Here is a 26,540-nt window from a genome sequence, read left to right as displayed (position 1 = left end):
CGTGGAAGCGGGGAGCCCGGCTGCGGCGGAACCGGAGGTCACCTCCCCCTGGCGTGTCCCTTCCCTCCTCTCTCCGTTGGTAATTTGTTGGCACTTAAAGTGTTCTATCCCCTTTTTCAGTCCCTTCCTGCTTTCCCCGGGGGCGCCTGCGGTGTCGCTTGTTTTTCTCCCCACCCCAAGTGACACTTGCGGAGGGGGTGTGACGGCGGGGGGGGGGAGAGCCCGGGCGAGGTTGGCATCTCCTCGTTGACCTTCCCTTGCTGGAAAAGGAATGGGGTGTTTTGGGTGTTGGGCAGAGAGAATTACTTCCTCCTGCTTGTTCCGTTTCAAGGTGGGTCGGTAAAGCTGTAGTAGGTTTTGCATTGTCTGGCACCGGCTGACACCTGGACCAGTGGTGGTGACACATCATGTGCCAGGCGGAATCCGAGCGGTTGAAGGATGCCCCTGGGAGATCTTGATAGGCACCGAAGGCCTCAAACTTTTGTAGGCGTGAAAAGCGAAGACAGTAGAATTGTTTCTGAAAACTCCTTCAAAGAAACTTGGTTCCAGCTTCCCAACGGCTGAAAAAAAAACCCACAACCCTCTGTGCTCGTAGCTGGCCGGTGAGGACAGCAGGGCAGAAACGCTCCCCCTGCCATCCCGTCTGGAGTTGGTGACTATGATCTACTAGGAATGGAAAGTCACGAAAGAGACTCGGTAATTATCTGGTTTTATGTGGTGGCCTAAAGTCCCAGAGGATGACCTAGCACTTAAGAATCAAACTGGGCCAAGTTAAAGGCCAAGTTGACGTGAAAGAACCCTGACAGCGGGACCAGGTCGGAAGCAAAGCAAGTCCCAAACTGAGTGTTTCTGGTCAAAGATATATATTCTTTTTAAAAGACGTTGTGTTACTGGAGCCAGGCCTGGATCTTTTAGCATCCAATTGCAGCTCATAGGTTTGTTTTGTTTTTTGTTGGTTTTTTTTTAATTCATGTTTGTACAATCTTCTGGATATTTTTTTTCAAGAAGGAGTAAAAGGGAGTGTTGGAAACTAACAAACAGGATTAAAACCCTGAGTGCTTAAGGAAAACAGGTTAAGGAACTTAATCCAGGATGGATATGCAGGAGCCACAGCAGCTGGGCATGTTTGCAGAGGGCGAGCTGATGTCTGTGGGGATGGACACGTTTATCCATCGCATTGACTCTACGGAGGTCATCTACCAGCCCCGGCGGAAAAGGGCCAAGCTCATTGGCAAGTACCTGATGGGAGACTTACTTGGAGAAGGGTCTTACGGCAAAGTCAAGGAGATGTTGGACTCTGAAACCCTCTGTAGGAGAGCTGTGAAAATACTGAAGAAGAAGAAGCTACGCAGGATTCCCAATGGGGAGGCAAATGTGAAAAAGTAAGTAAATACTTCTGGTAGCTGGGAACTGAGGGGTCAAACTTGGTCATTAATTTCCAGCTGAAGTTCTGTATCTTTTTAAATAACAACATGGCTTTCTGCTGTGGAAGGGCTTCCAGAACCGTGGGCATTCAGCAGTCTCTGTCGTGGAGGGGCAGCCAGAGCTCCTGCTGAGTTTGGGAACGGGGCAGGGAGCAGGTTCTCAAGGGCCGGGGAGGCAGGTCTGTCCGTCTGAACAGACAGCCCGCAGCACACCTCACTTTATTAATAGTATTGCTTAAAGAATAAATTGTTTTTCTTAAAGGAATTCCCCCATAAGATTTCACCTTGAAGAGGTAAACGTGCTGTCAGCTGGGGAAGGTGAGAAGTGGAGCTGGGAGTGCAGAAGGGGGCTCTTGTGCTGTTGTGTTCTGCGCTGTTTGGGCCCTGCCTGGGGGTGTGTGGCTCTCGAGGGCTTTGGGGTAGCAGTGGCTGCTCCCACTTGGGTCACAGGTCCCTGGAACATCATCCAGTGGATTGAGCACCCGATGGGCATGGGGAGTCTTGGGTTTTCTCTTGGTCTCGTTTCTGAAATAATCCCAGGCCCTTTCCAGTTGATTTCTGCAGCTGTAAAATGGGGACAAGGGTTGTCAACCCTTTTTATTTCAGTGACTCAAGATCTGTGCTTGGAAGCTTTCGAAGTGCCAGTTACATACTGATTAGTCAGGGCACCAGTTACTAATTAAAATGAACTGGGGGAGCAGCCTGGCGTTACGCTGCGTCTGCAGGGCCGTGCGGATGGAACTTTCCCTTTCCATGGGGCTGCAGCCAGCTGTTTGTCACAGCCCTGGGAGATAGTTGTTTATCTGCTGGGGGGGGGGAGCCTTCTGCAGCCAAACCAAACCATTTGCAAGGGTTTATCTCGTAGTGGGAGGGAGAACTTGTGAAATGTTTAGAAGAGTCTTGTACTGCGTCTTTAGCTGGGGCGTGCTGCGTGGAGAGCCCTGACCTAGCAGAGTCTTGTTTCTGTTTCTCAGTTTGGTTTGAGTTTCCGAGCTCAGCTGTGAGATATTTCACATCCTGTCCCGGGACTTCTGTCAGTGAGCTGTTTAAGTTTGCCTTCTAACCTTCAGTGACAGACTTAGCTCCGGAATAGTCACAAATCCTAATGCTAGGACCTCCCTTTCTCTCCTTTGCTGGCTCAAGTTCAGAATCAGAGTAAACGGTTGGTTAATATGTAATAAAATGTTTCTTGTTTTTCTGGTATAGGCATGAGTGCCCCTTTCCACCCTTGCCCCCTCCTTCAGTTACATCAAGAGCTTCTACTGAAGAAGGGGGAGATTGTTTCCTCCTTAGTGAAACTTTGAAATTTAAATTTTTCTCCCCTGTAGTGAAAAAGGATTTGCCAGATACCCGGAGAGTTTCCTGCTATCAGAACCATGGTAATGGTCCTGTGCCCTGAAGTGAACTCTGTAGAAGTTTTATTCATGCACAGAGCCTGTCTGTGAATGTCTTGTTTGGTTTCATTAAGGTTAGTTATTAAAGCAGACTCGCCAAGCACCGCTCTGTTTTGCTGTGGATGTTTTTCTGGCTCAGCCGCACCTGCTTCAAAACACTGAGGCAGATTTAAGATGTTGTCTTCTAATGAGGGTTTACTTTAGTTCAAGTTCCTATTTTTGTCACCTTGTCCTTTTCTTTGTCCACTTATTCATTCCCTCTATCTGCTGCTTCAGTGGTGAATTTTTTTAAGGCAAAATGTCACGTTTTTGTGGTACCCTTGTACCGTGGCACTCTGAGCTTACCAAAACCCTTCGGCACCACCACGACGGGCAGTGAAAGGTGTCTCTGCTCTGAATAAACCTGTTGTGGTGAGATACGTCATCTACCCTGCACGGGTCGACTGCTCAGGGTGCATGGGGGGAGCAAACCCTTGCTGTATTTCCAGGTAGTGCTGGAAAGGACTCTGCTAATGTTGTTTTTTTAATGTCACGTTGCTTGGCCAGATTCCATTAAAATTTCACTTTCTACAACTGCATTTGGGCAGCTTTGTGTGGCTTATACCCAGCAAACGACTCAAATGTAATAGAACAGCAGAAAATCAGATTGTGGACTGAATCACACCATTAGGTTCCACTTTCTTGAAAGCTACTAAGAGCAGTCATGAGTGAACACCCAGTTCCTGTGCTGGTGGGCTCGGCTTCCAGTCCTGCTTGCATCCTTCTCCGTACAAGGATGTCTGCAACTTGCTCAGTGAGTGTGACTAGTCGTCTAATCTTTGTAAACTTCCCGACTTCTGTTGGTGCCTTTTGAGACAAAAAAATCCCTCCATCTGCCCCTAGAAGTAGTGCCCTGCTTGGTGCTCCCTCTCCCTGCCCCGGCCCACTGGTGTGTGTGTGCAGAAGGCTCTTCCAAAGTGTTTGCATTCGTGGTAGATGAAGTGGTCAGGAGTGAGAGTCCCAAATCCCTCGTGAAGTGTGTTCTTTGCTGTGGAATCACTGCAGAACGTCTGCTCTCTGGGGGTGAACTTCTTCATGGAGTCCCGCAGATGTGTGACCAGGGCACTGGCAGAGGCTCTGAGCCATCGGGGGGTGTTCAGCCTTGGTTTGCACATGCTTATCTCTTGGAAGTGGCCATTTGCTATTTCGGTCTCAAAGCACCTTGTACAGTTGTCTCTTAACTGCAAAGACCATGCCTGTTCCTAATGAAGTGGTATCCAGCATTTCTTACCCTCCAGGAAAAAGCTACACGTTTGACATGGTTTGCTTGACAGAGACGTAAATGAATTTTTATAATGGGCTTGTGCCGTTATCACGGGATGCCTCGGTGTTGCTGCTGCTGTGCTGAAGGTGAAACTCGCACTTATACTGCATTGTCAAAGAAATTCCCTAGAAAACAGTTCCTAGACTGTTGGCCCTTGGGTAATTACAGGAGCAAGTAGAGGGAGGAAGGAGAGCGCGGGAGGGCACAGGAGCCATGAGCCGCGGGATCGAACGGGTCTGTGCCGCGCATTGGGGACCCCAGGGCTGGAGCTGCACCTCGGGGAGCCCCGGCTGCTGCCGTCTGGGTGTTGGAGCCTGATGTCGGAGCCTGCAGCTACATCCAGCACGTGCAGGCTGCCTGCCCCGGCCCCCTTGGTGCAGTAACAGAGTTTTGGGGACCTAGAAATTATGACTGAAACATGTTTGAGACCTAAAACCAACTGATTCTTCTCTACCCTAAAATACTCCAGTTCTGCCCCTGGAAAATGAGCTGTTAAGGGATCTGTGAGCCCTGGTGAGGATGTTGAGGGCTTAAATGTGTAAGACACAATTTCCCTAAATCAGTCAAAGGAATCTTTGCTTCTCTTCAGTTACTTTAGAGAAAGTTGGGGGTGGCTTAGTCAACCAGACAGTACTATGGCTAATTAGTGCTTCCAGTTAATACAAAAATAAGTTTAGTAGGATTTCCAAAAAGGTGAAAAAAAAATTTGGAAGCCTATTTGTCTCTAGCACAAGTTTAATAAAACTGCGTGCTAATAGCCTCACATTTTAATTAAGTGTTTGGGACTTTCTGTGCATATCCCAAGTGCCTTGTACTGTACTTACCATGCTCAGTGATTACTTAGATTTGAATATATGCTCATTAGAATTCCTCGGAGGTTTAAAATGTGTAGCAGGCCTCTACTTTGACAGTTTGCTCCTTGGGTCTGCACACCAAGAGTCTCGCACCTCCAAACATGGGCAGTTCTGCTGAAGGAAGGGCTCGCTGCAGCCGCAGAGGCGTGTGCTTTAGGCAGAGATGGGCTCAAGCTGACTCGTCTGCTTTCCTGTCCCTCCTAACTCAAGTCTGCTCTACGGAACCGGGTGGCTCTGTTACTTTCTTGGCAAAGCTGGGTATTTGCCTGGGTTCAGCGGTGGGATGTTAGGAGCTGTGATCCGCAGGAGAACGCGGGCAGCCCTGGGGCGGGTGATGCCAGATGTCCTGTGAGTGGCTGGGGGTGCAGGCCCGGAACTAGTAAAGGGAAGGAGTAACCCTGCGGTCTTCACCCGCCTTAGCAGCGCCTCGGGCCCGCGCGGGGAGCTCTGGAGCAGGGGTCTGTGGCTGTCAGCTTCTGCAGGGTGAGAGCCGGTCCAGGGAGAGGGTCCGCTCTCACCTGCCTCCGCAGCATTTCCCCTCACCGGGGCTTCTGGGTGCCCGTAAATAAAGAAGTGTGGTGACCTCGGTGGATGTTTCTGTATCTTGACAGGTTGTGCCCTCGAGGGAGGGAGGGGCACTGGGAACACGGTGGAGTTGCTGTAACACTTGCAGCATTATTTGGGGTAGTGGCTGGAGAAGAACCGTTTGGATACTGAAACGTGAAAGATGTAGATCAGCATGGGGTTCATGGACACGGAGCGATGTCAGCCCCTCCCTGTGCCAGATGTGCGCCCAGATCTGTAAAGCTTGGTTTGCAGAAGGAAGTAGTGAAGTTCTCTGCTCAGGCTTTGGTCTGAAATACTGCTCGTGAGAGCAGAGAGGTGCAGCTTCTTGTGCGGATGAAGATACCAAGGCACATCCTGGCAAGCGGAGGGCTATTTCTTGGGTGAAATAAACAGGAAAAGGCTGTTCACAAGCTAGACCTTAAATAAGTTAATCTGCTTTGTGACATATCGGGGTACTAACTTGTAATTAAAATTTGCTTTGGCTGTGCAGGATTACAAAATCAATCTAAACAAATACATAATGTAGTTGTTAGTTGCGTAAAGCCCCAGTGAACAGCTGAATGACCCGAGTCCTTCGCAGCAGGTAGCAGGAATGGTGTGAGTGGCTCTGGGGTACGTGCCAGAACTGGCATGTGGAGCTGCTCCATGACACGTCCCCTCGCCCTTGGCCGGGGCACCCTGCGGCGGGGGAGATGTCCCGGTTCCTCGGCCCACGAGCTGTTCGTAGTGAGCTCGGGATGGGCCGTGGCTGTGTGTGAAGGAGCGGGGAGGGTGGGCTGCTCCCGGGCTGAGGGCACTCGCTGCAGCCCAGCTGCAAACCCGCCTTTGACACACGATCTGACCTGGTAGGTAATGTGGAAAAGATTCACCATCGCTTGTCTCCAATAAAATCCTGACATCTTGGGCCTGTGGAGGAACCTTGTGAACCCAAGGAAGGGAATGAATCTTTTGCCTGTAATGCTTATTTTTCTTTAAGCAAGAATGGCTTTGATGAAACTGAGGCTTGAAACAAATTGTAGCAAAATGCTGAATCTTATGGTGAAGATGTGCTCCAGGAAAAACGTCATCTCTCCAGGCTGGCCTCGGCGTCTTTCAAAATCACGTAGCACGTGGTACAGGTAGGCAGCTTTGCTTTATACAGTTGTGAGTAACACCACCCCCCTGGTACCCTGCTAGGGGTGAGCATTATCTGTCAGGGTGAGCTTAAGGGGCCTGACAGAATCACAGAGAAACCTTCCATTGGGAGGAAGAAGAGGAAAAGATCTTCAGAGATGGTTATACTTTGAAACAGGCCCCAAACTCTGGCAGTCAGTCTTGCCACACACTTGAGGGCTTTCTAGTCAGGAAAACTAGGAAGAGAATTCCGTGCTGGAGACTCTTCTGGCCACATAATGAGTAGGGTGGGTGTGGGGGCGATTACCACATTGCGGAGAGCACAGCCTAGGCCCCTCCCTTGCTGGGGTTCTCCCTTTCCTCTGTGCTGGGGAGACGTCTGACCTCAAAAGCGGTTGTTGTGTTTTAAATTGCATGTTAAACTTTAGAGGTAGCAAGGAAAGGAGGCAAAGTTGCAGCAGCTCAGAAGGCATCCAGCAAATCTGAGCAGGTTCATTAGGCTAACGAGGGGGAGGCAGGAAGCCACCTTGCCTTGGTTGAGGGGAAAGGCAGCAAACCGTAGGCACACAAATCTTTCCTGGTACTGTCAATGGAAACGATATTGTGCAGGCAAATTGCAAAAGAAAGCAGTGGCCGGTGGGGCTTTTTTAGGGTTAATTTTGAAAAAAAGTTAATTTAGGCACCTTCTGATGAGGTGAGGACCTATGTTCACTTACTTGATGAAGTTTTCAAACTCAAATGGAATCAGAGGTGGCTGTGGTCTGGCGCTCTCAGTCCTCAGTCCTTCCAGAATGCAAGAGTAGCTAAAAATAGAAGTAATCTTTCCTCTGGGAAACGGGCTGCTTGGCCTCTGCCCCAGAGGTGGGTGCACTTCACTGGCATTTTAGATTGGTTCGCAAAGTCCTCCTGGGGAAAAAAAAAATCATTACATAAATATGAAATATTTATTAGCCTGTTAAAGGTGGAGGGATTTAGTATTTGTGCTTTCAAGCTGTATTACAGGGAATGAGCTGTTGGGATCAGGATTTTAAATGTGTTCCTGATATTGGAAGCTTTCCCTGCCTTCCCAGCAGAGCAGTCGTATTTAAATATGTGTGTGTTCACTCCTGCTCCTGCCAGCTTGGTCTGAGCGCTCAGCCCGTCTCCCTTCATTATGCAGAAACTTCTTAGACTTACACTAATGCTGGCTGCAGTTTCTATGCTAATTTAATCCACTTCAGCCTTTTGGTCATTACTATAATTAGAGTGGCTGCATCACTTTGCAAATCTGCCTGCCATTTAAACTAAACACTCTTCTGAGCCTTGCCTTGTTATCCTGAGTTTCTGTTTAGCTGTCATAATGGGGTTTTTTTAAAGCTATATATGATAAAGCACGAGTGCCTGGCCTAAACTTTGGTCATGAAGCAATTGGTGTTGCTGCTCAGGGATCCTTGAAAGATCTTTTAAAAAAAAAAAAACCTGCTTTCATTCCTGGATTTTCTGAGCCTTCTGAAGGAGCAGTTACTGGCTTGTTAATCAGAAGTGATGTATCAACAAGCCTTTGTACTGGCCACAGCTTGTTATTAGTGGCTGGCTAATTGTGCAGGCAAGGGGCGAGTGGCTTTCTGAGCTTGGTGTGTCAGTGTTTGGGCAGAGGCTCTTGCTTTTGAAACTGTGCTCTGAATTCCCTGTAATGCTGCCTTCAAGAGTCCCAACTGTTGAACTGTAACCACGCTGCTTAAAGCAACTTCTGGAAAGGCAAGAGAAAGAAGCTGCAAAGAAGGGTTTAGGTACAGCTTAGCCCAAGCCCAGAACTGAGCAGCAGCAGAACAAAGCAAAGAGCAGTATGTGCGTTCCCAGACACTGCCAGAACCACCCTGACCTGACTGTCCTGATCCTCCTGTTTCCCTTCGTCACAGCTGGCACCCAGTGGGATTTTGCAGGTTGAGTTTAATGCAAAAGATATTAAACTGTTGTTTGGGGCACAGTACAAAACCCCAAGAGACAAAGATAAAAGAGCCGATAGGAGATAGCACCCAGGGTTCCATTTTCATAGCTGAGGGAAGATGTCTCCTCACTTCCACATTAGTTACCCTCCACAGTTCAGATCTCTGAACCATTCTGTCAGGTTAAGTTGGGACTAGAGTTTGGAGAAAATGGAATTATTAGCTGGAACTCCTGTGTTTGACTCACTCTTGAGACCAATGTTGTAATTCTTACATTGGTTGCTTCATTTCTGAATTCTGGAAGCTGGAGCTTTAATAAAGGGCTGAAACTGCCTCAGGAGTTGGCTCCTGCATGTGAGGAATTTGATGCATCTCCAGGATGATTTCTGTGCCGCCCCTACTGCGGGGGCACTTGAGCTGCTCCCACAAACGAACTGATGGGCTGAGCAACTCGGGGGGCTTTGGCCTGCAGCCCCAACACCAGGCAGCTTGTGTGTTGTATTCGGTGGCGCTCAGGGGCGGGCAGCCTGTAGCTGTTAAACTGCGGCGGCTCCAAGCGTGGCTGGGGCGGCAGGAGGGCTCCAGAGAGCTCATGGGGGGTGTGGGGGCGCAGCGGGGCCTTGCTGGAGCCCAGGTGGGGTACTGGGGGCTGCTGCCATCTCCTGCCCTTCAGCCAGGGCAGCTGTCGCGCCCACGTCCCACCCACAGGGAGCTTCTGGTGCCGGGGTTCTGGGGTCGGGACCGCTGGGGAGCCGCTGCCCCCCAGAAGCTTCGGCTGTGGCCACCCTCCCCTCCCTCCCTCCCGCGGCTGCGGGCGCTGCGTGGCTCTGCCTTGCCTGAGAGGTACCTCTCCTGCTTTTTCTGTAGTTCTTATGTCCTGTAGGAAGTCAGGTTCTGCGGAACAGCCCCTCTGCAGATGAATTTCATGTAGTATAATGAAAAACCAACTTAGTTTCATTTGTGTCTTTAGTAGATCATCCGATGTCTGATGTTTTTATATTTATGTCTAAATTGCTTCTACCCCCTCACAATACAGCAGCTATCACAAGTAATTTCTTGTTAGATATAGAAACTTCTCGTTCCTTTTTTTGGCAAGTAACTTAACACTCAAGTTGCTTCCCGGCTGAAGAACAGAACTGGTGCTGAAAGGGGCTGTGCAGGGTGTTAACGGCGCTGGGCGCTCCCGTGGCAGCGGAGCACACCTCAGCGCACGATGCTGCCGCGCACTGACAGCTCTGGGGGTTGTTCCTGGTCACGATGCTGATGAAAAACATACCCTGAAGTATGAAGACTGGAAGCCCAAGCAGATTTATTTCTGCTCTTGTAACTACAGATGACACTTATGTATAAGAAAGCACGAAGTGCGAACATCAAAGGTTTCTCCTGGAAGTGCCTGTCCTAGATATCACAGCAAACACAGGCACAGCGCATCCTTCGGGGTCAGCTGGAGAGACGGAGGGAGCCCAGCTCCCACAGTCCAGCGTTGTCTGAAAAGCTTTCAGTGGAGGGAAGCTGCTAAAGCTGCACCTTTGGCGCGTGGAGCACATCAGGGTGGGCTTTGACTTGCCAGGGCGGCGTTTCAGTTCCTTCAGTCAGCACCCGCTTTAACTGGGAACGGTGAGGTGCCAGCCCAGGGCCAGAGGGAGCGGGTGGGACCGCAGGGGACACTAAAACCCTCCGGTATGGGTGGGAAGGGGAGGCCTGGCTGTTTGCACCAGGCCCCTGCAAGTCCAGGGCTCGTGGAAGTTTGCAGGCTGCTCCCTCCTCAGGCCGGCGGCTGGGGGCCGGCAGCGTCTCTCCAGGAGCTGTTTGCTGTGGGCTGCCCCGGCACGACGCCCTTCTGCTCTTGCTCTGCTCACCTTGAACGGGGCTGTTCGGCTGTCAGCCTCCTGTTAAAGTGGAGCACTGCCCAGGTTTTATGGGCCAAACCAGAATAAAGCTTATGTTGGAGCACGGGATAAAACTTTACATTGGCAGAAGTAACGCAGCCTGTGCTGAATGGCACCAGAGCGTTGGCACAGGGTGTTCCTACAGCCAGTTCCAAGTCTGGCACAAAGGTAGGTCGCTCCTTGAGCATAGTTCTGCTGCTGTGGTTTACCAATGGACTAAAATTCCTGCCCAGAGAAAACTGACTCCCCGTGTGGTGCTAACTGGAAAGGGAAGCGTTTATAGTCCCAGTGACCAGGGAGCATCTTCATGGTCTGACCTTGGACTAATGAATTCAAGACCATACAAGACCTTCTGTCAGACAGCATGCATGGGTAGTCTTAGGTGAAGCAGCTGGGACTAACGTGGTTTGAAGTGTCTTTAAAATCCATGTGATTTAGAAAACATTCATTTCATTCTGTTGTAAGGAAATAGGCTTTAAACATAACTTTTTTCCTTTTCTCTTCCTGCAGGGAAATTCAGCTCCTGCGACGATTACGGCACAAAAACGTGATCCAGTTGGTAGATGTATTATACAATGAAGAGAAGCAGAAAATATATCCTTTTTTCACACAGTTGTTGATAAGGTTTGAATTCCCATTGTTCTCTGCTATAGTGCTGAATCATTAGAGTTCTGCTTTTGAAAGGCCCTTTTGAATGTTTCTTAAGCTTAAAATTGCTTTTACTGCTATGTCTGGAGTACATTCCACACAGATACGTTTTCTTAAGTTTCCCAGTTAGGAAACGAAATATTGTCCACAGGTTACAGATGCAGGGCCGGGGTAGGGGACCCAAACTGACCCTCAAATACTGCATCTTATTGGGTGACCTTCAGCAACCTGGAGATGAAAAGAGCTGTGGATCTGTCATTTCTAACCTCCTGTCCAAGCTGTGGTATGTTAGTGCTTTTTCCCTCCAAAGATGGGCCTTTTATTGTCTGTGTTATGTGAAATCAGTTTTTGTAATGCTTTTTCCTTTAAGTTCTTGGCAGTAGTTTAGGGTTTTTTCTTTTCCTCAAAAGAAGAAAAAAAAAATCCACTCCCTTGCTGGCCCCCTGATGCCTGCAGCTCTCCCCTGTCCCTTGGAGGGTCTGTGCTTCAGCGCTGCCTTTCCTGGGGGCTGCTGATTGTCCCCGACGCGATGAGATGAGATGAACTCTCGGGCCTGGCCAAGCCTCTGCTGTTCTGTTACTCGTGAGCAAGCCCCTTGTGACAGCTTCGAAGTGACCTAAAGCTTGTAACGGTCCGAGAGGTTGGAAGGGTATTGTTGCTGTGAGATCTACAGCCCAGCTTTTCGAGGCTGAACTGTTCAGTCCTCGACTCAAAGCTGTGGCTTGTGATCTCGGCGCATCCTTCGGACTTGACCGTGTTCGTCCCGCGCCGTGTCCCCCAGGTCCACACGGACACGAACCGGCGCCGTGACCTGCCTCCGCTTGCCTGTGAGCAGCTGGTTTCTGAGTCTGCCACACTTTGGCTTGAACCAGACTGTAAGCTTATTGAGCTGATCTCTTGAAGTACCGTGTTATAAATGGTTGCTTTTATTTTTGACAGTGTTTTCTAAATACTGTCTTCCAATTACAGCACTTCAGAAAACAGGTAATTTAATTGTGCGCTTTAATTAGATCAAATACTCTGCCACCAAGTCATTAGTATGAAAAAAGCATGACAACTTTTGCTTGTGTTTTGTAGCCTTAACAGACCGAAGGGACAGCAATTCAATTACCACCTATAGATATCTTTTAATTAATAAGAAGCTGGGCTGCTAAAGGAGAAGCTTGGGGAAAAAGAGCCCGAGAGAGACCTCATGTGTTGGTAACAGGTGATGACAACCCAAAATGGTCATTCAGAGATGTGACCTCTTGGAGCCAGGAAGGACGTTCCTTGCTTTGTGGTAGTGTTTGAAAAAGAATAAATTGTTTTTCAGGACTTTCCGCTTGCAAGTTTAGGTTGAATTTGCTGGTTTTAGCTTGATCTGCTTCTGCGCTCGTAGAAGGTTTGTTTCTGTAAGTGCTCGTTCTGTGCACGTGCGTGGCAATAACTGGAGGGGTTTTGTGAATTCCCTGGGAGTGGGAGTCGTGTACCCCCCAGTCACGTTCTCACTCACCCTTTCTCCAGCTTCTCCCTGGCACCCCTGGTGCCTGTGCAGCGTGTCCGAGGATGCGGCAGCACAGACGCTGGTGCGGCTGCCTGGTAAATGGCTTTGGGAACAGATCTGGCTGAAAAGTAACTTTGTCTTTTAGTCTGGCTTCTGTGGGGGCCGGTTCCCTGCCTCCTTCCACTGTGTGGTCGTGCAAATGCCTGTGTTGGTGCCTTGCAGGAAACAAGGCACAGTGAAAGTTGGGGTGTAAGGGAGGGATGTCAACTTCCCCTTTGCTAATAAAATCCTTGTTTCCAGAATGACACTGTCATTCAGTTGAGCTGGTGGAAGGAGGAAGGATTCTATTGTCACCTGCATTTTGTTGCTGATAAAGCGAGCTGCAGGCTTCGGCCGTGTTCATCCTTGGGCAGATCGGGTTTTACAACCTGTGTGCAGCGTCAAAGCATTCAGTGGTTTTCTTTGGTAAAGGGAAAGCTGTGATGACTGGATTAAAAATATCAACTACGTTTAGTATTTAATGGGCTGCTTTGATGACCTGCTGTGGCTGGGAATGCAGAGCTGGTGATGAATGGAGAACTAATCCAGGCAGAAAATAAACCCAGGTCAATAAGCAGCATCCCAGCTGGCACCCTCTGACAGCTTCTGTTACCAGTAAGTGTGGTTGTGTGTGGGAGCAGAACCCTGTTGATGAGAAGAATTGGGAGCTCAGTCTTCTTGGGGCACCTGTAATAGATCTGCTCCGGCCTGGAAGTTCGTGCTCTAATCCGGCGGGTCAGCCAGGGCCGGGTCTGTTACAACAGAAGTGGTGAAGCCAGCCTGGCAGCTAATGACAGCAGTTAGGCTGTCCTTTGTAGACGAGAGCGAGAGCTTTGCTTCCCGGGAGCTGCTCTCTCTAATCTACTGTTAGTATTATTCTCTGGAAGGTGGGAGAGCTGATGTTGTCCACAGATTTCTCCCAGAGTAAGAAAGGGTAGGAATGAATTTTGGGAGCTCTTTCTGCTATTCTTGCTTTTACTGATTTACTGGGTGGTATTATGCGCATCATAAAAATCTTATAGTACTCCAGGGTCCCTCTGAAGAGCAGCTCCTGTGGGGAATGTAGCACAGATTTAATGAGTTTGCACCGTGGTTTGAGCTCCTGGATAGAATGTGCTGCAAAAGGGCAACACAGTCTTCAACACAGATCCTGTGTAAAGCTCATCTCATCTCGTTAGTCTCTCCTGCCTCGAGAGCTAAGATGGCATCGTGGGGCCTAAGCAACTTATTTTAGGCCTAGGTTAAGAAGGCATCTGCCAGGAATAGTTAGTGACCAAGGAAATGCCTTGTGCTCTGGAGAACACGGGCTGCCTGAGTTGCTTTTCTCTGTTTTTTCTCGAAGGTGCACTCCCCTGGCGAAGCCACCAGATGTCTCAGGGTCTGTTCTCACAAGCCCCTCGCAGCACTGTCTGCCTTGAAAAGCCCAGGGAGAGCAAGAAAACAGGCAATTACTGCTTTAGGCAGTTGTGTAGTTTTCATTGTTTGTTGGCCCCACATAAAGCTTAAGGAGATGAAAACTAGAATATGCTGCGAGGGAACAAATGCTGAAAAGTGCCACCAGTTCTTGGCATTCGGTTGTAACTTTTTTTACCCGTGTAGTTTCAAAAAAGCTTCCCAGCTCCCCAGGGATCCTTTCTCCTGCTACTGAAATACTCCGATGGGGATGGGGGTAAGCAGCAGCTGTTGAATCGTTCATAGAGCCAAATCCCTTTGAAACAGGAAATGAAGAATAATGAATTTTGGGAAGGTGAGGGGGACGATCTGCTACAGCCTGCAGCTCTCCTGCCGGGGCCCTCCTAACCTGCTGTAGCCACTTCAGAGCATGATCCTATTTCTGTCATTCTTCTGAGATGTCCAGCTTAATTTCTGTGGAGTTCACACCCTGTTCCAGGCCTGATCGTGGAGCTGCAGCTGGTCATTAAGCAGAGAATTCTCCGGTGGGTGTTTTTGCACAGTGCTGTCAGGGTTGGAGGGAGGTTGCAGCCTCCGGAGGTGCAGCCCAGCCCGGGCCCTGCCCCGCGGGGTGAGCCAGGGAACGGGCTCTGCTCCTCTCCCAGCGGCTGCCCGGGAAGTGTTTAACCTTGGAGCTTCCTTAACTCTGCCTTCACGTATATGGTGATGGAGTACTGTGTGTGTGGGATGCAGGAAATGCTGGACAGTGTCCCAGAAAAGAGGTTTCCAGTTTTTCAGGCTCACGGGTAAGTACAGCTTTGTTCCCTGGGCCACATTAGCCTCTCGCCACAGTGCTTTCTTGGATTCGAGAGCACGTTCTCCTCTGATTACACCGCTGGCTGCACTTTAAAGTAAAGCTGGTGTTGTGTGACAACTGTAGAAAAAAATCAAAACTAATGAAGTGGCGTCAGGGATAACCCTTAGACTCTGGGGAATAAACCCATCTTTACTGAATTTTCTGTTTTGTTTTACTTCATGAGGTGCCTGACGACCCCTCCGGCCCTTTTCCTCCAGCCCTGCCATTCGGTGAAGATGGGAGCAGTGGGGGGATCCCTGAGGACTTGCCCTGCCTAAACAGAGGCAAAGCCACAAATTCAGTGTCAGAAAAGAGATCAAAGGTCTTTGGATGGATTAAGAGTTAGCAATATCCAGTGTGATCTGGTAACTTGTTTAGTTAGTAGGCAGAATAAGCTGAAGCTCCTTTCACTCTGCACGTAAAGGAACCCTAGAATTCTGGAAATAGGTGTGAGATTGCCGTGTATAGCGGATCCATGCAGAGCAGCAAATCCCTGTAACTAGGTACTTTTATGGCCGTATTTCCATTTTGTTTAAGGTGGTCTCTGAGATTACAGATAGCCTAAGTGAAATACACATTAAGTCAAGCGTTATTTCTGGATACTATGAGATAAAAAGCCTGTGTGCAAAGTTGTTGCCAGGCTGTCAGTGCACAGCGCTCCTTACGGTAACGACCTGCCTGCAGCCTCTGACCACAGCTGCAGCAGACTGGCTAAAGGAAACTTTTTTTTCCACCCTGTGTTAGAGCAAGCTGTGCCCCTGGAAGCATCTGTTGCTAGCTTAACTCAGTGGTGCTCGGCGCTTCGGGGGGGTTACCTGGAGCGGGCAGTGCGCTGCTGCCGAGCTCTGCGGGCATCTGCCCGCTCTCAGAACGTCGAGGGCTGTTTCCTACACACCACGGCCTCAAGTTCCTCAGCAAATGCAAATCTACTGACTCGTTTCCAGTAACAGCACCCTTTGCTTTATGTGTTACCAGTAGTTCACATAGTCTTAGTCTCTGGAAGTCCTTGACTTTTTTTCCTCTATTTCTGCAGGTACTTTTGTCAGCTTATAGACGGCTTAGAATACTTGCACAGCCAAGGGATTGTCCACAAGGATATAAAACCGGGGAACCTCCTGCTAACAACCAATGGGACACTAAAAATATCTGATTTAGGCGTAGCAGAGGTATGTGAGAAGCACAGTGGAGTCAAGGCCGTGGGAAGCGTGACATTCTAGATTTAGGTCACCTTTGTGGTGTCAGCAGATTTGTTGTGTAGTTGGGCTTTTGTTCTGTTAAACTTGCGGAGTGCTCTGGAGCGACTGAATATTTATCGCAATTGGCAAAACGCTTTTGTTGATAATGGCACAAAGCTTCCAGCCAGGAAGCGTGTAGAGGGAGGCATCAATCTTAGACAAACCCAGAAGTGTGGCGAGAAGGCGCCGAGCCACCTAACCTTGTCCTCCTGGTTGTGGAGCCTCTGGGCTGGGTAGGAGAGGGGCAGGCGCTGTCCCTGGCTTGGGGTTGCCGTGGTGGCCCGTTCTTGTGACAGGTGAGTCAATGTTCAGTAACAGTTTTCTCCTTTCGTTTCCCAGGTGAAACTTTCCTAAGTGTTACAATTCGTTTGCCGTGAAGTTTGACACTAATCAGTCTCTCCCTCTGCAGGCATTGCATCCCTTTGCCGAGGATGACACGTGCAGAACGAGCCAAGGGTCGCCAGCATTCCAGCCACCAGAAATTGCCAATGGCCTTGACACCTTTTCAGGCTTTAAAGTAGACATCTGGTCCGCAGGGGTCACACTGTAAGTCCCGTGCAGCATCAAGGGATTGCAATAAAAACTTAGAAGCCCCCAGATAGCTCAGGCTTGTGCTGTCTGCTGTCAGTGCTGCTCTTCTGCCCGTTGCCGGGGGAGCAGGGAGGGGGAGGGTGTGTTGGTCCCTTCTTGGGGTGGCTTCGTGATCCCTGAAGTACTTGTAATTCTGAAGAAAGTTGTCTTTACTCTCAGTGAGTGACTCTGCCAGCCATTCCTCAGCATCCGAGACGCACAGCTACTGTAATAATAGAAACCACAAATATCTCTAGTATTTATTTTTAAGTTTCTTCCATCCCAGCCTGTCAGGGAGATGTCTTGGTGGCTTTGACTCATGTGAATGAAGAGGCTGTGATAAAGGAGGGTTACGTTTAAAGAGGCATTCCAAGTACTGTCAAATATTCATCTTCTAGTTTCCTCTTGCTTTCTTTTGGTTTCCGTAGTCACATAAGAACACAACACCTGTTCTGTGCTTTTTCTCACACAGCTTCTCCTTCTGCCTTTACAGATACAACATTACAACGGGTCTATACCCTTTTGAAGGGGATAATATCTATAAATTATTTGAAAACATTGGAAAAGGTGACTACACAATTCCAGAGGATTGTGGTCCTCCGCTCTCGGACTTATTGAGAGGTGAGTCTCCCAACTGACTCTAAAAGGGTAAAATTCAGAGCTACCAACAAACTCTGCTTGCATAGTGCCAGGGAAGAGCTTCACACCAAGGGTGCTGTGAGGGTTCAGGACCCTGCTGGAAAGGGAAGTTATGCACGTGAACCTCGTAAGACCCTGAAAGATCTTTAACCCTGGTATTTTCCTGAGATGCCTGCATGGGTTGCAGTCGCTGCTACTCCATGAAGGGTTGGTTCTTGCATTATGTTTCTTGTGCTCTGAGAAGCTTTTAGTCTAAAGACAAAGTCCACAAGGGGTTTGAACTGGCATCGTAGCTCTGGTGCAGGTTTTGCAGGTGAGAACACTCGAGTAAATTCCTTGCCCCAGCTTTCTGTAATGTGAAATACTGAGTACTCGGGTTCTGCTGTCCCTCCTCATCAGCCTCTGCTCTGAATTGATGTGCTGCAGTCCCAGGGGTCCCCCTTCCCCCCACATTTAGAGCTGCAGGGATATTGGAGCAAAGTGACTGGTGCCCACTTCCCAACAGGACTGTGGGAGAAACAGGAGCGGCACTTCCCTGGGGCAGAGGAGAGGGTTGTGGCCTTTGTTAGTTTGTGGTTTTTTGCTCCTGTCACTGCAGTAGTTTGAGGTCTGGTGTTGGACGGTCTCTGCCTCTGGAGCTGGACAGTCGGGCAGCAGTTCTGCCGTGCCAGCAGCCAGCTCAGGGGGCGATGCCCGTTTGGGAGCCGGCGGGCAGCGATCCCAGCCTGCAGGATGCCCTGGCCAGGGTTCTGGTGGTGACACAGCCCAGGGCAGCGGCACCCCCTGGCCCTCAGCCCCGGCTCACCCTCTCCTCCTTTGTCTTCAGCTGTTTGTGAAAGACCAGACCTCAAATACGCGATGAGGCTGTCGTGTTTCGAGTTCATTTTTCTGGTTCTTGTGCTACAGGGGTGAGGGGGTCAGTGTGGGCCAAGGGCTGTGGGGACCGTGAGCTGGCGGAGGCAGCTTCCCCTCCTTGGCTCAGCGGCGGCCTCGGATCTGCTCATGGCCCGGGGGGGCTGCGCTGTGGCCCCTGCGTGGCCGCGGTGCCGGGGCACCCTGTGGCCAGCCGGGTTAACGCCTTCGAAACATTTTACAGCTGCGCTTCGTACTACGAACGGCCGTCGTTGTGCCTCTGCAGGACAGGCTGCGCTGCTGCGGGCTCCCGGGGCGGCTGCGAGGAGCTGAGCTCCGGCCTGGACCCTTCCGTGTCCCGCAGGGCCGCTGTGGCTGGTGCCGGGTGGCGGCAGGTGGTGCTGTGTGGCCGAGCTCTGCTGCCGGGGCTCCCCGCAGCCCCCCGCCGCCGAGGAGGTGCCAGACCTCCTGCGATGCTCCTCCTCCTAGGAGACGATTTTAGCTTCTCTGGCCCCACGCCGATTATGAAATAAGTTATTTCCCTGTGTTTCCAAAAGCATTAACTGGCTCTAAGAGCTCTCGGGAAGCGTCCCACAGGGCAGAGCCCCGCTGGCGCTCAACGCGGCCGCGCTGCGGAGGCTGATGGCCCCGCTCAGGGCCCGGCACTCCCAGCTGCTGCGTGTGCTGTGTCCTACCCGTGTGCCCCGGGGAACGATGTCCTGAGCTACATGTGGCATTTGATTTGTGAACTCTCGCTCAAAAAACGGCCCTTTTTTTATGAGCCTGGGAATTGCCCAAGTGGAGTAAATCCAGTGGTCCATCTAGGCTGGCAGCCAGTCTTCTAAAGCATCCAGCAGAAATCATTTGAGGTTTGTGATAAGCCTCTCAGCTGCACTTAGTGTTGTCCCCCAGGGAAAATGAGCGTGGCAGTTGTTTCTCTTGTCCCAAGAATATTGATAGCTTAAAATCTTACGCTTTGTTAGTGGAATAACTCCCCTTTTAGTTCTCTTTCCATCCCCTGCGTGAGACCTGGCGTCAGAATTTCCTGCTCTTCCTTCTGCCTGGCACTGGGTGCCCTGTGTCCATCCCTGGCAGCCCAGCTCCAGCCCAGCTGCTGTCCCTCTGACCCCCGGCTGGCTTTGGCCACGCCAGAGGCACAGGCTGAGCACCTTCAGCAAAGGAGCGTGTCCGGGAGGGGACGTCTGTGTCAGCCTGACCCGTTCCTCCAGGACGGTGGAAGCCGAAGGTTTCCTCGTGCTGTCTCTGCGTCCCGCCTGAGAACTCTCTCCCACCCCTCGTCTTGCCATATGCACCAGTTACGCAACAAAAGCTGGCAGAGTTCCTGTTATCCTTGTTTGGTTTGACATACTTCACTTTTTGCAGCGGTCAGAGCACCCAGTGGACCCGAGGTGACTGACTCGGGGAGCGGGGTGGCCCCGGCTCCCTCCCCTCGGCGGAGGCCCAGCATCTCCCCAGCCCAGCGGGCAGCGAGGCAGCTGCCGAAGGGGAGGGCTGAGCCTTGCAGTGGTGATACTACGTAGCTATGGTGACAAAACCCGAATGCTTTATTTAGTTCATGCTTTTCCTCCAGAACATCTGCATTTCCTGGTAGGTGCCTGCTCCTTCTGCAGCAGGTTGAAGCTGAATCAAAAGCCTGCAGATCAGATATTGTCAATGGCTGGCTGAGGCTTTTGTGTGAGCAGCACAGACACCCACAGCTCAGCTCTATCTCACTAGAGACTTTGTTTCGCCTTTGCATTGCTTTTAAAAGACTCTTCAAGCACTCTGCAGTGCTGCAAGCGTTTGTTCTGCTTTTATTGTAAGGGAGAATTCAGCGCTGCAAAGCGCTTATTTCCTCTCTGGCTGTAAGTGCTGTGCTGACCACAGCACCGCTCTGGCTGTGAAGCAAACACTAGAATGCACTTCTTAATGTTTTTCTGTTCTTCTGTTGACTACTTTTGTAGTGTTTTTTTACTTTTTCTCCCTCTTGAGCTTGTCTTTGTTTCTTTGTTCCTCTTTCCAGGAGAAGCAGAGTTTAGACAACTTAAAGCTTCAGTGGTATTTGGCCTGTAAAGAGACTTACATGACAGTGTATTTAACCAGATTAGCTGGGATGCTGCTCCTCTTTTTGTCTCCTTAATCAGGGATGAAGCTTGATTTATACTCCTCACTGATGGAAAAGAGAAGGGCTAGTACTGTTCTGTGTGTACAGTCAGTAAAGATGTGTCAGAGTGGAAGCATTTATAAATAGCCTTAAGGTTCTTCTGTCACCGTCTGCACATGACTTATCAACTTGTATGCAGTTTGCTTCTGGACAAGAAAAATGCACGAGGTCAGCTTTTCTTCCTGCTTTTCTAATATACTTTTACTGAGAGAGAAAGCTCCGAGACTGCCGTCTCTGCATGAAGTGCCTGGATTGACTTCCAGGCTCTGCTGCAGACACTGTGACCAGGGACAAGGTGGTTTCTCATTTCTGTGTAACTGCTGTGACCCTTCATTACGGGGTGGAGAGAGGCCGGGTGTTCTGATGGCAGTGGGCTGCTCTAGTTCTGTCGTAGCAGGGTGTCCCCCAGCCGACAGGCAGAGGCAGGCTGGTGTCTGTAGCCCAGCCTGTGGCAAGTCTGCATGTGTTTGATCAAAGACTCGGGGTTTGCCTGCAGAGGGAGTTTCTGGTCGGAACGCCTGGCAGTGCTTGTGGAGGATGAAGGAGAGAGGAAAAGTCCTGTCTCATTTTACAGATTGGACTTACACCGCTTTTATATTGCTTGTTTTAAATGTCGATCCGAGTTGGAGGCTCCGAAGTGAAATCCAGGTTGAGTTCATTAACTCCTGCTGTTAGGTTCTTTCCTCTCCTCAAACGACAGACCAAAGATCGGGCTGTGTTACAAACGAGATGTTCCACCCCAAGAGATAATGCCGTGCTTGTTCAGGGTTACTGAAGTGTGTGGGCTGGAGTCTGTAACAAGCTCGAGGTCCCCAGTTTCCGGATCGCCACTCGACACCATTCGAAGGGGTTTGGGGCCGCGGGCGGGAGCGGGCCCGTCGCCCCCTGCCAGCGCGGCTCAGCCCCCGCCCAGCCCAGCTGCGGGAGATCTTCACCCAAAATGGTAGCGAGAGCATGTGCGGGCCGTGGGCAGGCGCTCAGAGGTGCCTGGACTGGGGAACAGCACGCGATGTTTTGTCTCGACGAAGCTCTTTTCAGAGCAGGACTTCGCCACGGAGCTGCCACAAGTGACTCACAGAGCTGAAGGCATGAATGGACATTTTCAGAGATCGGACTTTACATTTTCTTTCAAACGTTGCCCAAAATAGTCTTTTTTCCTTAAAGTAAATATTCTTTTTGGTCAATTATCCTCTTTATGCCTTTTTAGTTGCTTGAGAACAGTCCAGCTCTCTGCACCGTAGCTATCTGTAACTGGTGCTGTTAGCCCTCTTCGAATAATTTGCCTTAGAACTTTATCCTCTGCTCGTGCTGGTTTCATCTGGTAAATGCCTCGGATTTGTTAGCCCTGTTGTTCCTTAGACAGTATTTGAATTGCTGCACGTTTATTTTTCCCTCTGGTCGAAGCGAGCTGCTTGTGAGGGTGCTCCAGCTCCTCCTGCTGCAGCACCCTGGTGAAATCAACCCAGGCTGGGAGTGCAGGAGCCTTGGGTCAGTCCCACTGTGCTTCAGATTTCTGGGAAGAGTTTCTAGTTGTATCTGCTTGGATGTGCAGAAGTTTATCCTGAACTTGATAACAGACTGGATTCCAAAGCCACCTCGAAATTTATCTTTAAATAAATAACTTGGGGTGGGGGTGGTGTCCTGACTTACCTGTTTCTGATAACATTAACAAGATAACCTAGCCAGTGTTGCTCTGGTGTCCCCTAGACAGCATGTAAGATCTTTTTGCAGTCCTGTTTTAAAAAAAAAAAAAAAAAAAAAAAAAAAAAAAAAAAAAAAAAAAAAAAAAAAGCTCAACTGTGAAGCTACTGTCTAATAATCTTATTAATAGGTTATTTAATTAGGTTTGGGATTTTTTTTTTTCTCTGAACCACCTTCCCATTTTGTTTTCCAATTATTATTTCTTTTCTTGTAAGGTGAGGAGAAATTCCATCTGAATGTGAGAAAACTCCTTTACCGCAAGGGTGATTGAGGACAGGAACAGGTTGTACAGGGGAGTTGAGAGTTTCCATCCTTGGAGACATCTGAAACCCAACTGGCCACAGTCCTGGGCAAGCTGGCCCTGCTTTGAAGGAGGGGTTTGCCCTGGGTGATCCCTGAGGTCCCTTCCAACCTCAGCTGTTCTGTTGTTCTGAGAAGGCTGCAGGGACTGCCAGGGATGCGTGCTGGAGTACAGAAGAAAAGAGGAGCACGCTGCAAGGACCCTGATAAAGGCCGTGTTAAAATGATTAATTATTTTTTTAACTGTAAGGGGGTTTGTGTTGTAGTACTCACTGAGGAAAGGGCACTCTCCAGCACCAGTTCACTGGCAGTGGCTAAGGTGGGGAAACAGCTTGGAATCAGCCCTGCCAGAGCGCCTAAACGCTGTGTTACGAGTGCTGCAGCACTCTGCGGGGTGGCAGGATTCAGGATCAGATCCATTCTCTGCTGAAGACGGTTCAGCCATGTCTCCCCTTCTCTCCCCCTCGCTGTGAGACCTCTCGCTGGGGTTCTGCGGGGTTCTGCTTAGCTCCCGGTGCCGCCGCTGGCGTTAATCACCTCCTGCCACCCAGGGCTTTGTCTGTAGCTGTCCCCTGGGCTGCTGGCGCTTTGCTTGCCGGGCTCCAGCCTGCTCAGGGGAGAAGGGAGCAGGGACAAGGAGCTGCTCGCGGTTCCGAGCTCTGGAGCGTGGAGTGATCTTTCTCTGGTCTCGGCCAGGCAAGGGGCGTTTCCATCGGGCTTCGGCGGCTGAGTTCACGAGGCAGGTGCCTGCTGCACGTCACCTCCTCCAGCCTGGAGAGGTGTCCCCATGTCTCACCTACCTCACAGCGGCACCGCGGGGACCAGCAGTGACCCCGTCTGCCCCGGAGCCATTAGTGCTGTCATCAGCACGGACAAACCTCCACAAATTGCCATGGCAGACTGGATTTTGGCTTCTGGGGGAAAATAACTTTGGTCCCTCCACACTATACCTTTTCCTTGCCCATATTCATTATTGTTAGTAGTGGGATACAAACTGAACTAACAAGGAAGATGTTCTGGAGCAGCTTCTGTTATCATGTGTGCTGCTGGGGATTTATCTCCTCCGTTACCTTTGTTCAGCAGCGCTGCAGAAACTCATCCGAAAAGCCCTTGCAACTTCTCACTGGCAGTACAGCCCCTCTTCCCAGCCGCCCTTCCTAAGTGTCCACCCAGGTGTATCTCCCATCTTTGTGTTTTCAGTGTGTCCTTGTACTGCCCCTCCCCAGCACTCTGCACTGTTTGCTCCTTGTCCTGACTTTCTTAACTCCTGTCCGACCGCCTGTTCTGCTTCCTGGCTTTGCTTTTCTTCTGGTTGCTGGAGCCAGGGTCCTCCTGCTCTCTCCTCACCTCTCCCCAAGACCGTACTCCACATGCTGCTTGTGCGAGGCTCCACAGTGTTAGTGCTTCAAGAGCAACAAGGAGATGTCATCCAGTAAAACGAAAACTTGTAATGTACAGCAGTGAGACGTCGTTAACATTCATTAGATGAATATATTCTTGGAACCTCCACTGGAGAATATCTTGGATGCTGCTGGTTGGGGCTTGTTAGGTCCCACTGGCTAGTTTCTGAAGAATATGGCACAATTTCCCTTCTGTTGGATTGTGAAGCTTTTTAAAGACGGTGGAGCAGAGTGGGCATCTCCTGAGTCTGTTTAAGGAATCCACCTCCCTCTCCTAGAGAGAATTCCAATAAGCTGCTTTTCCTCTCCCTGCTCTTCTCACCCCCACCCCAGTTATCTTAGCAGATGATGCTGGAAATCAAACCCCTGGCTAGGACAAAAGGATGGACAGTAGGATTTTTTTTTTTGTCAGTTCTCCCCAGCTGTACTTCCAGAATAGAATTTCACTAGTTTTTGGGATGGCAAGCAGCTGGATATGTGCTGTGCCGAAGGCTTTGGCTCTTCCATGGAGAAAGTTCACTGGCTTTATCTGGGAAATGCAAAGTCTTGATGTTTTCCGTCTGGAGACATGCTCGGACACACGATCCAGGGCTGTACCAGCCTCTGTCCCCGCTGTGTGAAGGAGGGGAAGGTCGTGTCCACTCTGCAGGTGGGGAAACTGAGGAACAGACTTGATCAGGGAGTCAGCAACGGAGTTGGGGTTCTGTGCTGAACTTCCAGCGGGCGCTGCGCAGCCCCTGCCTGGAGGCAAAGGCTCCCCGAGCTGCCGGGAGGACTGGACACCCCAGTCGCTGTTGGTGGAGGGAGGTGGGAGGGAAGGGTTCAGCTTTATGCTTCCTGTCTTCGGCTTGGCTGAGAGCATCTGTGATCACACCTGGACTTTTTTTCCTTCTTTTCAGGGATGCTTGAATACGACCCAGCCAAGAGATTTTCAATACAGCAGATAAGGCAGCACAAGTGAGTGTTCAGCTTCTTCCTATTAGTCATTCTCTTTCTGCTTCTTATGCTAATGTACCTGTGCTATTGCTCTCAACTCATTTTTCCTTTTGACAGCAGACACATGGAAGTCACTAGATATCCTTCCTCCAGCTCTGCTGGAGCCCTGGCAACCTCTACTTGGCTTTTTTTCCTCCTATTAGAGCATCCGGTTAAAGCATTTGAATTGCTAACCGGTAAATAATGAATATGTTGAAAATATGTTTCTAGTGTGACTGGTTCTTGATAATTAAGGGTTCTGGATAATTTATTTTTCCGAGGCCAGCTAGTACTAACGGAGCAGAAGAACAGAGGTTCCTTAAAGCTGGGTTATTGAACTAGGACTGTTTAGTAACGTGTCTTAGTTCTGGTTTTCTGGACAGTCTAGTGACAGAAATATCCCTTGATATTTGCTCCATGTGGAATCAGTATGTGGAGAAGCGTTCCAGGACAATAGGAAATAATTTTTTTTCTTTCGCTTTAATGTCATACTCCTCCCTCCCCCATATCCTCCCCCTTTATCCTTGCCATTGTCTGGGGGGGTGGGAGGGGGGTAAGGCCCCGTTATCTCTGAGGGTTTTTTTTTTAAAGGATCTGTTTGAACATGCTGCCTCTGAGCAGAGATTTCCTGGGCGGATAAAAGTACAAGAACAAAAAGCATCATAAGGATGCTTCATCGTGGAGGCTGCATTAGCTTATCTCCTCTTTGAATAGGAAGTGCTTCTGAGGACGCGCAGAGCTGCCTGCTGGACCGCAGCTGCTCGGCAGAGCTCCTGCCTGCGAGCTTGCCCAGAAAGCTTTTGGGAACCTTGTAAAAACAAGGCTCTGATCCTGGAAGGTGATGGGCCTGCTTTGTGCTGCCTGCAGGCAGGAAGAGCACTGTTTTCTTCTTGTGTCTCTTGGAGAAAAAATAACCAGCCCAGCAGTGGTAGCCATGTGCTGTCAGATGATGATCCTTGGTAGATGTTACAGCACGGGAGGCATCTGCAGGGGCCCCAGAACAAACCCTGCCAGGCTCGAACCGCACTGGTTCTGCAGAGGAGCGACTGCGGCCTACCCCGGCGAAGATCAAAGAGCCTGGGGAGGCAGGTCTTGCCTGGTCAATTAATTAGGCAGGCAGGCTGGCTCTTTTAATAGTAGCCAAGCACCGTGTGTTGGTTGTTTCACTGGGCCTGGGACATGATGGGAGCAGGCGTTTGCTTTCCAGGGCCGCCCTTCCTCATGCACGTGGCTCCCAACGAGAGCTGCCCCACAAGGGGCTGCCCAGGGCTGGGCTCTCCCGAGCCGGGCACCGAGACAACAGCTCCTGCTGTCGCTGCCTGGCCTCCCCGCTGCCGCCCAGGACTCGTTTCAAGCTTTTGAGCTTTGTAGTGAAGCCGTTGTGTGTGTCACAGCTAGGCGTGGGGCGGTGATCCGCTCGCTGCGCAGCCGGGCCCACGCTGTCGGGGAGCACCGGAGAGAAGCGCGGCAGGACCGGGGTCTCTGGGCGCCTGAGCGGGTGCTGAGCAAAGCCCCGAAGCCGCCCCCTGCCCTGCCCGTGCCGCGGGCCCAGGGTCTGCACCGAACTGCCCCGGCCCAGGGCAGCCTGCCCGCTTCCCCCGCGTCACCGCTCCGTGCTTGAGCTGTCTCCGCGCGACTCGACAGACTCAATTTTATACTCCTCCCGTGTGGCAGGGAGTTTTTGCGTCAGCTTTGCCCAGCTGGAAGCAGAGAGGTTTCTCTGGAGACCCTGCTGGTACTTAGAAAGCAGGAGAAACTGGAGCAGGCTGCTGGCGTGGAGGGCAGGCACGAGCCTCCCGCGCCACCGGGCACGGCCT

The 26,540-nt window shown here is 50.5% G+C and overlaps 1 protein-coding gene across 1 annotated transcript in view; it reads left to right on the top strand.

Moving 5' to 3' along the window:
* The first annotated feature begins 6 nt into the window (after nucleotides 1-6).
* Nucleotides 7-26,540, top strand: part of STK11 (serine/threonine kinase 11) — a 40,089-nt gene continuing 13,555 nt past the window's right edge. Inside the window, exons 1-7 of the mRNA XM_026865061.1 lie at nucleotides 7-1,382; nucleotides 10,980-11,063; nucleotides 14,748-14,837; nucleotides 15,921-16,053; nucleotides 16,532-16,668; nucleotides 17,186-17,313; nucleotides 24,648-24,705. Of these exons, the coding sequence (XP_026720862.1) occupies nucleotides 1,093-1,382; nucleotides 10,980-11,063; nucleotides 14,748-14,837; nucleotides 15,921-16,053; nucleotides 16,532-16,668; nucleotides 17,186-17,313; nucleotides 24,648-24,705 (920 nt within the window). The 5' untranslated portion in view covers nucleotides 7-1,092. The remainder of the gene's footprint in view (nucleotides 1,383-10,979; nucleotides 11,064-14,747; nucleotides 14,838-15,920; nucleotides 16,054-16,531; nucleotides 16,669-17,185; nucleotides 17,314-24,647; nucleotides 24,706-26,540) is intronic.

This window comes from Athene cunicularia, assembly GCF_003259725.1.
Source record: "Athene cunicularia isolate RWA chromosome 28 unlocalized genomic scaffold, athCun1 chr28_part1, whole genome shotgun sequence".
Lineage (NCBI taxonomy): Eukaryota > Metazoa > Chordata > Aves > Strigiformes > Strigidae > Athene > Athene cunicularia.
This window is presented reverse-complemented; position numbering and strand designations above follow the sequence as displayed.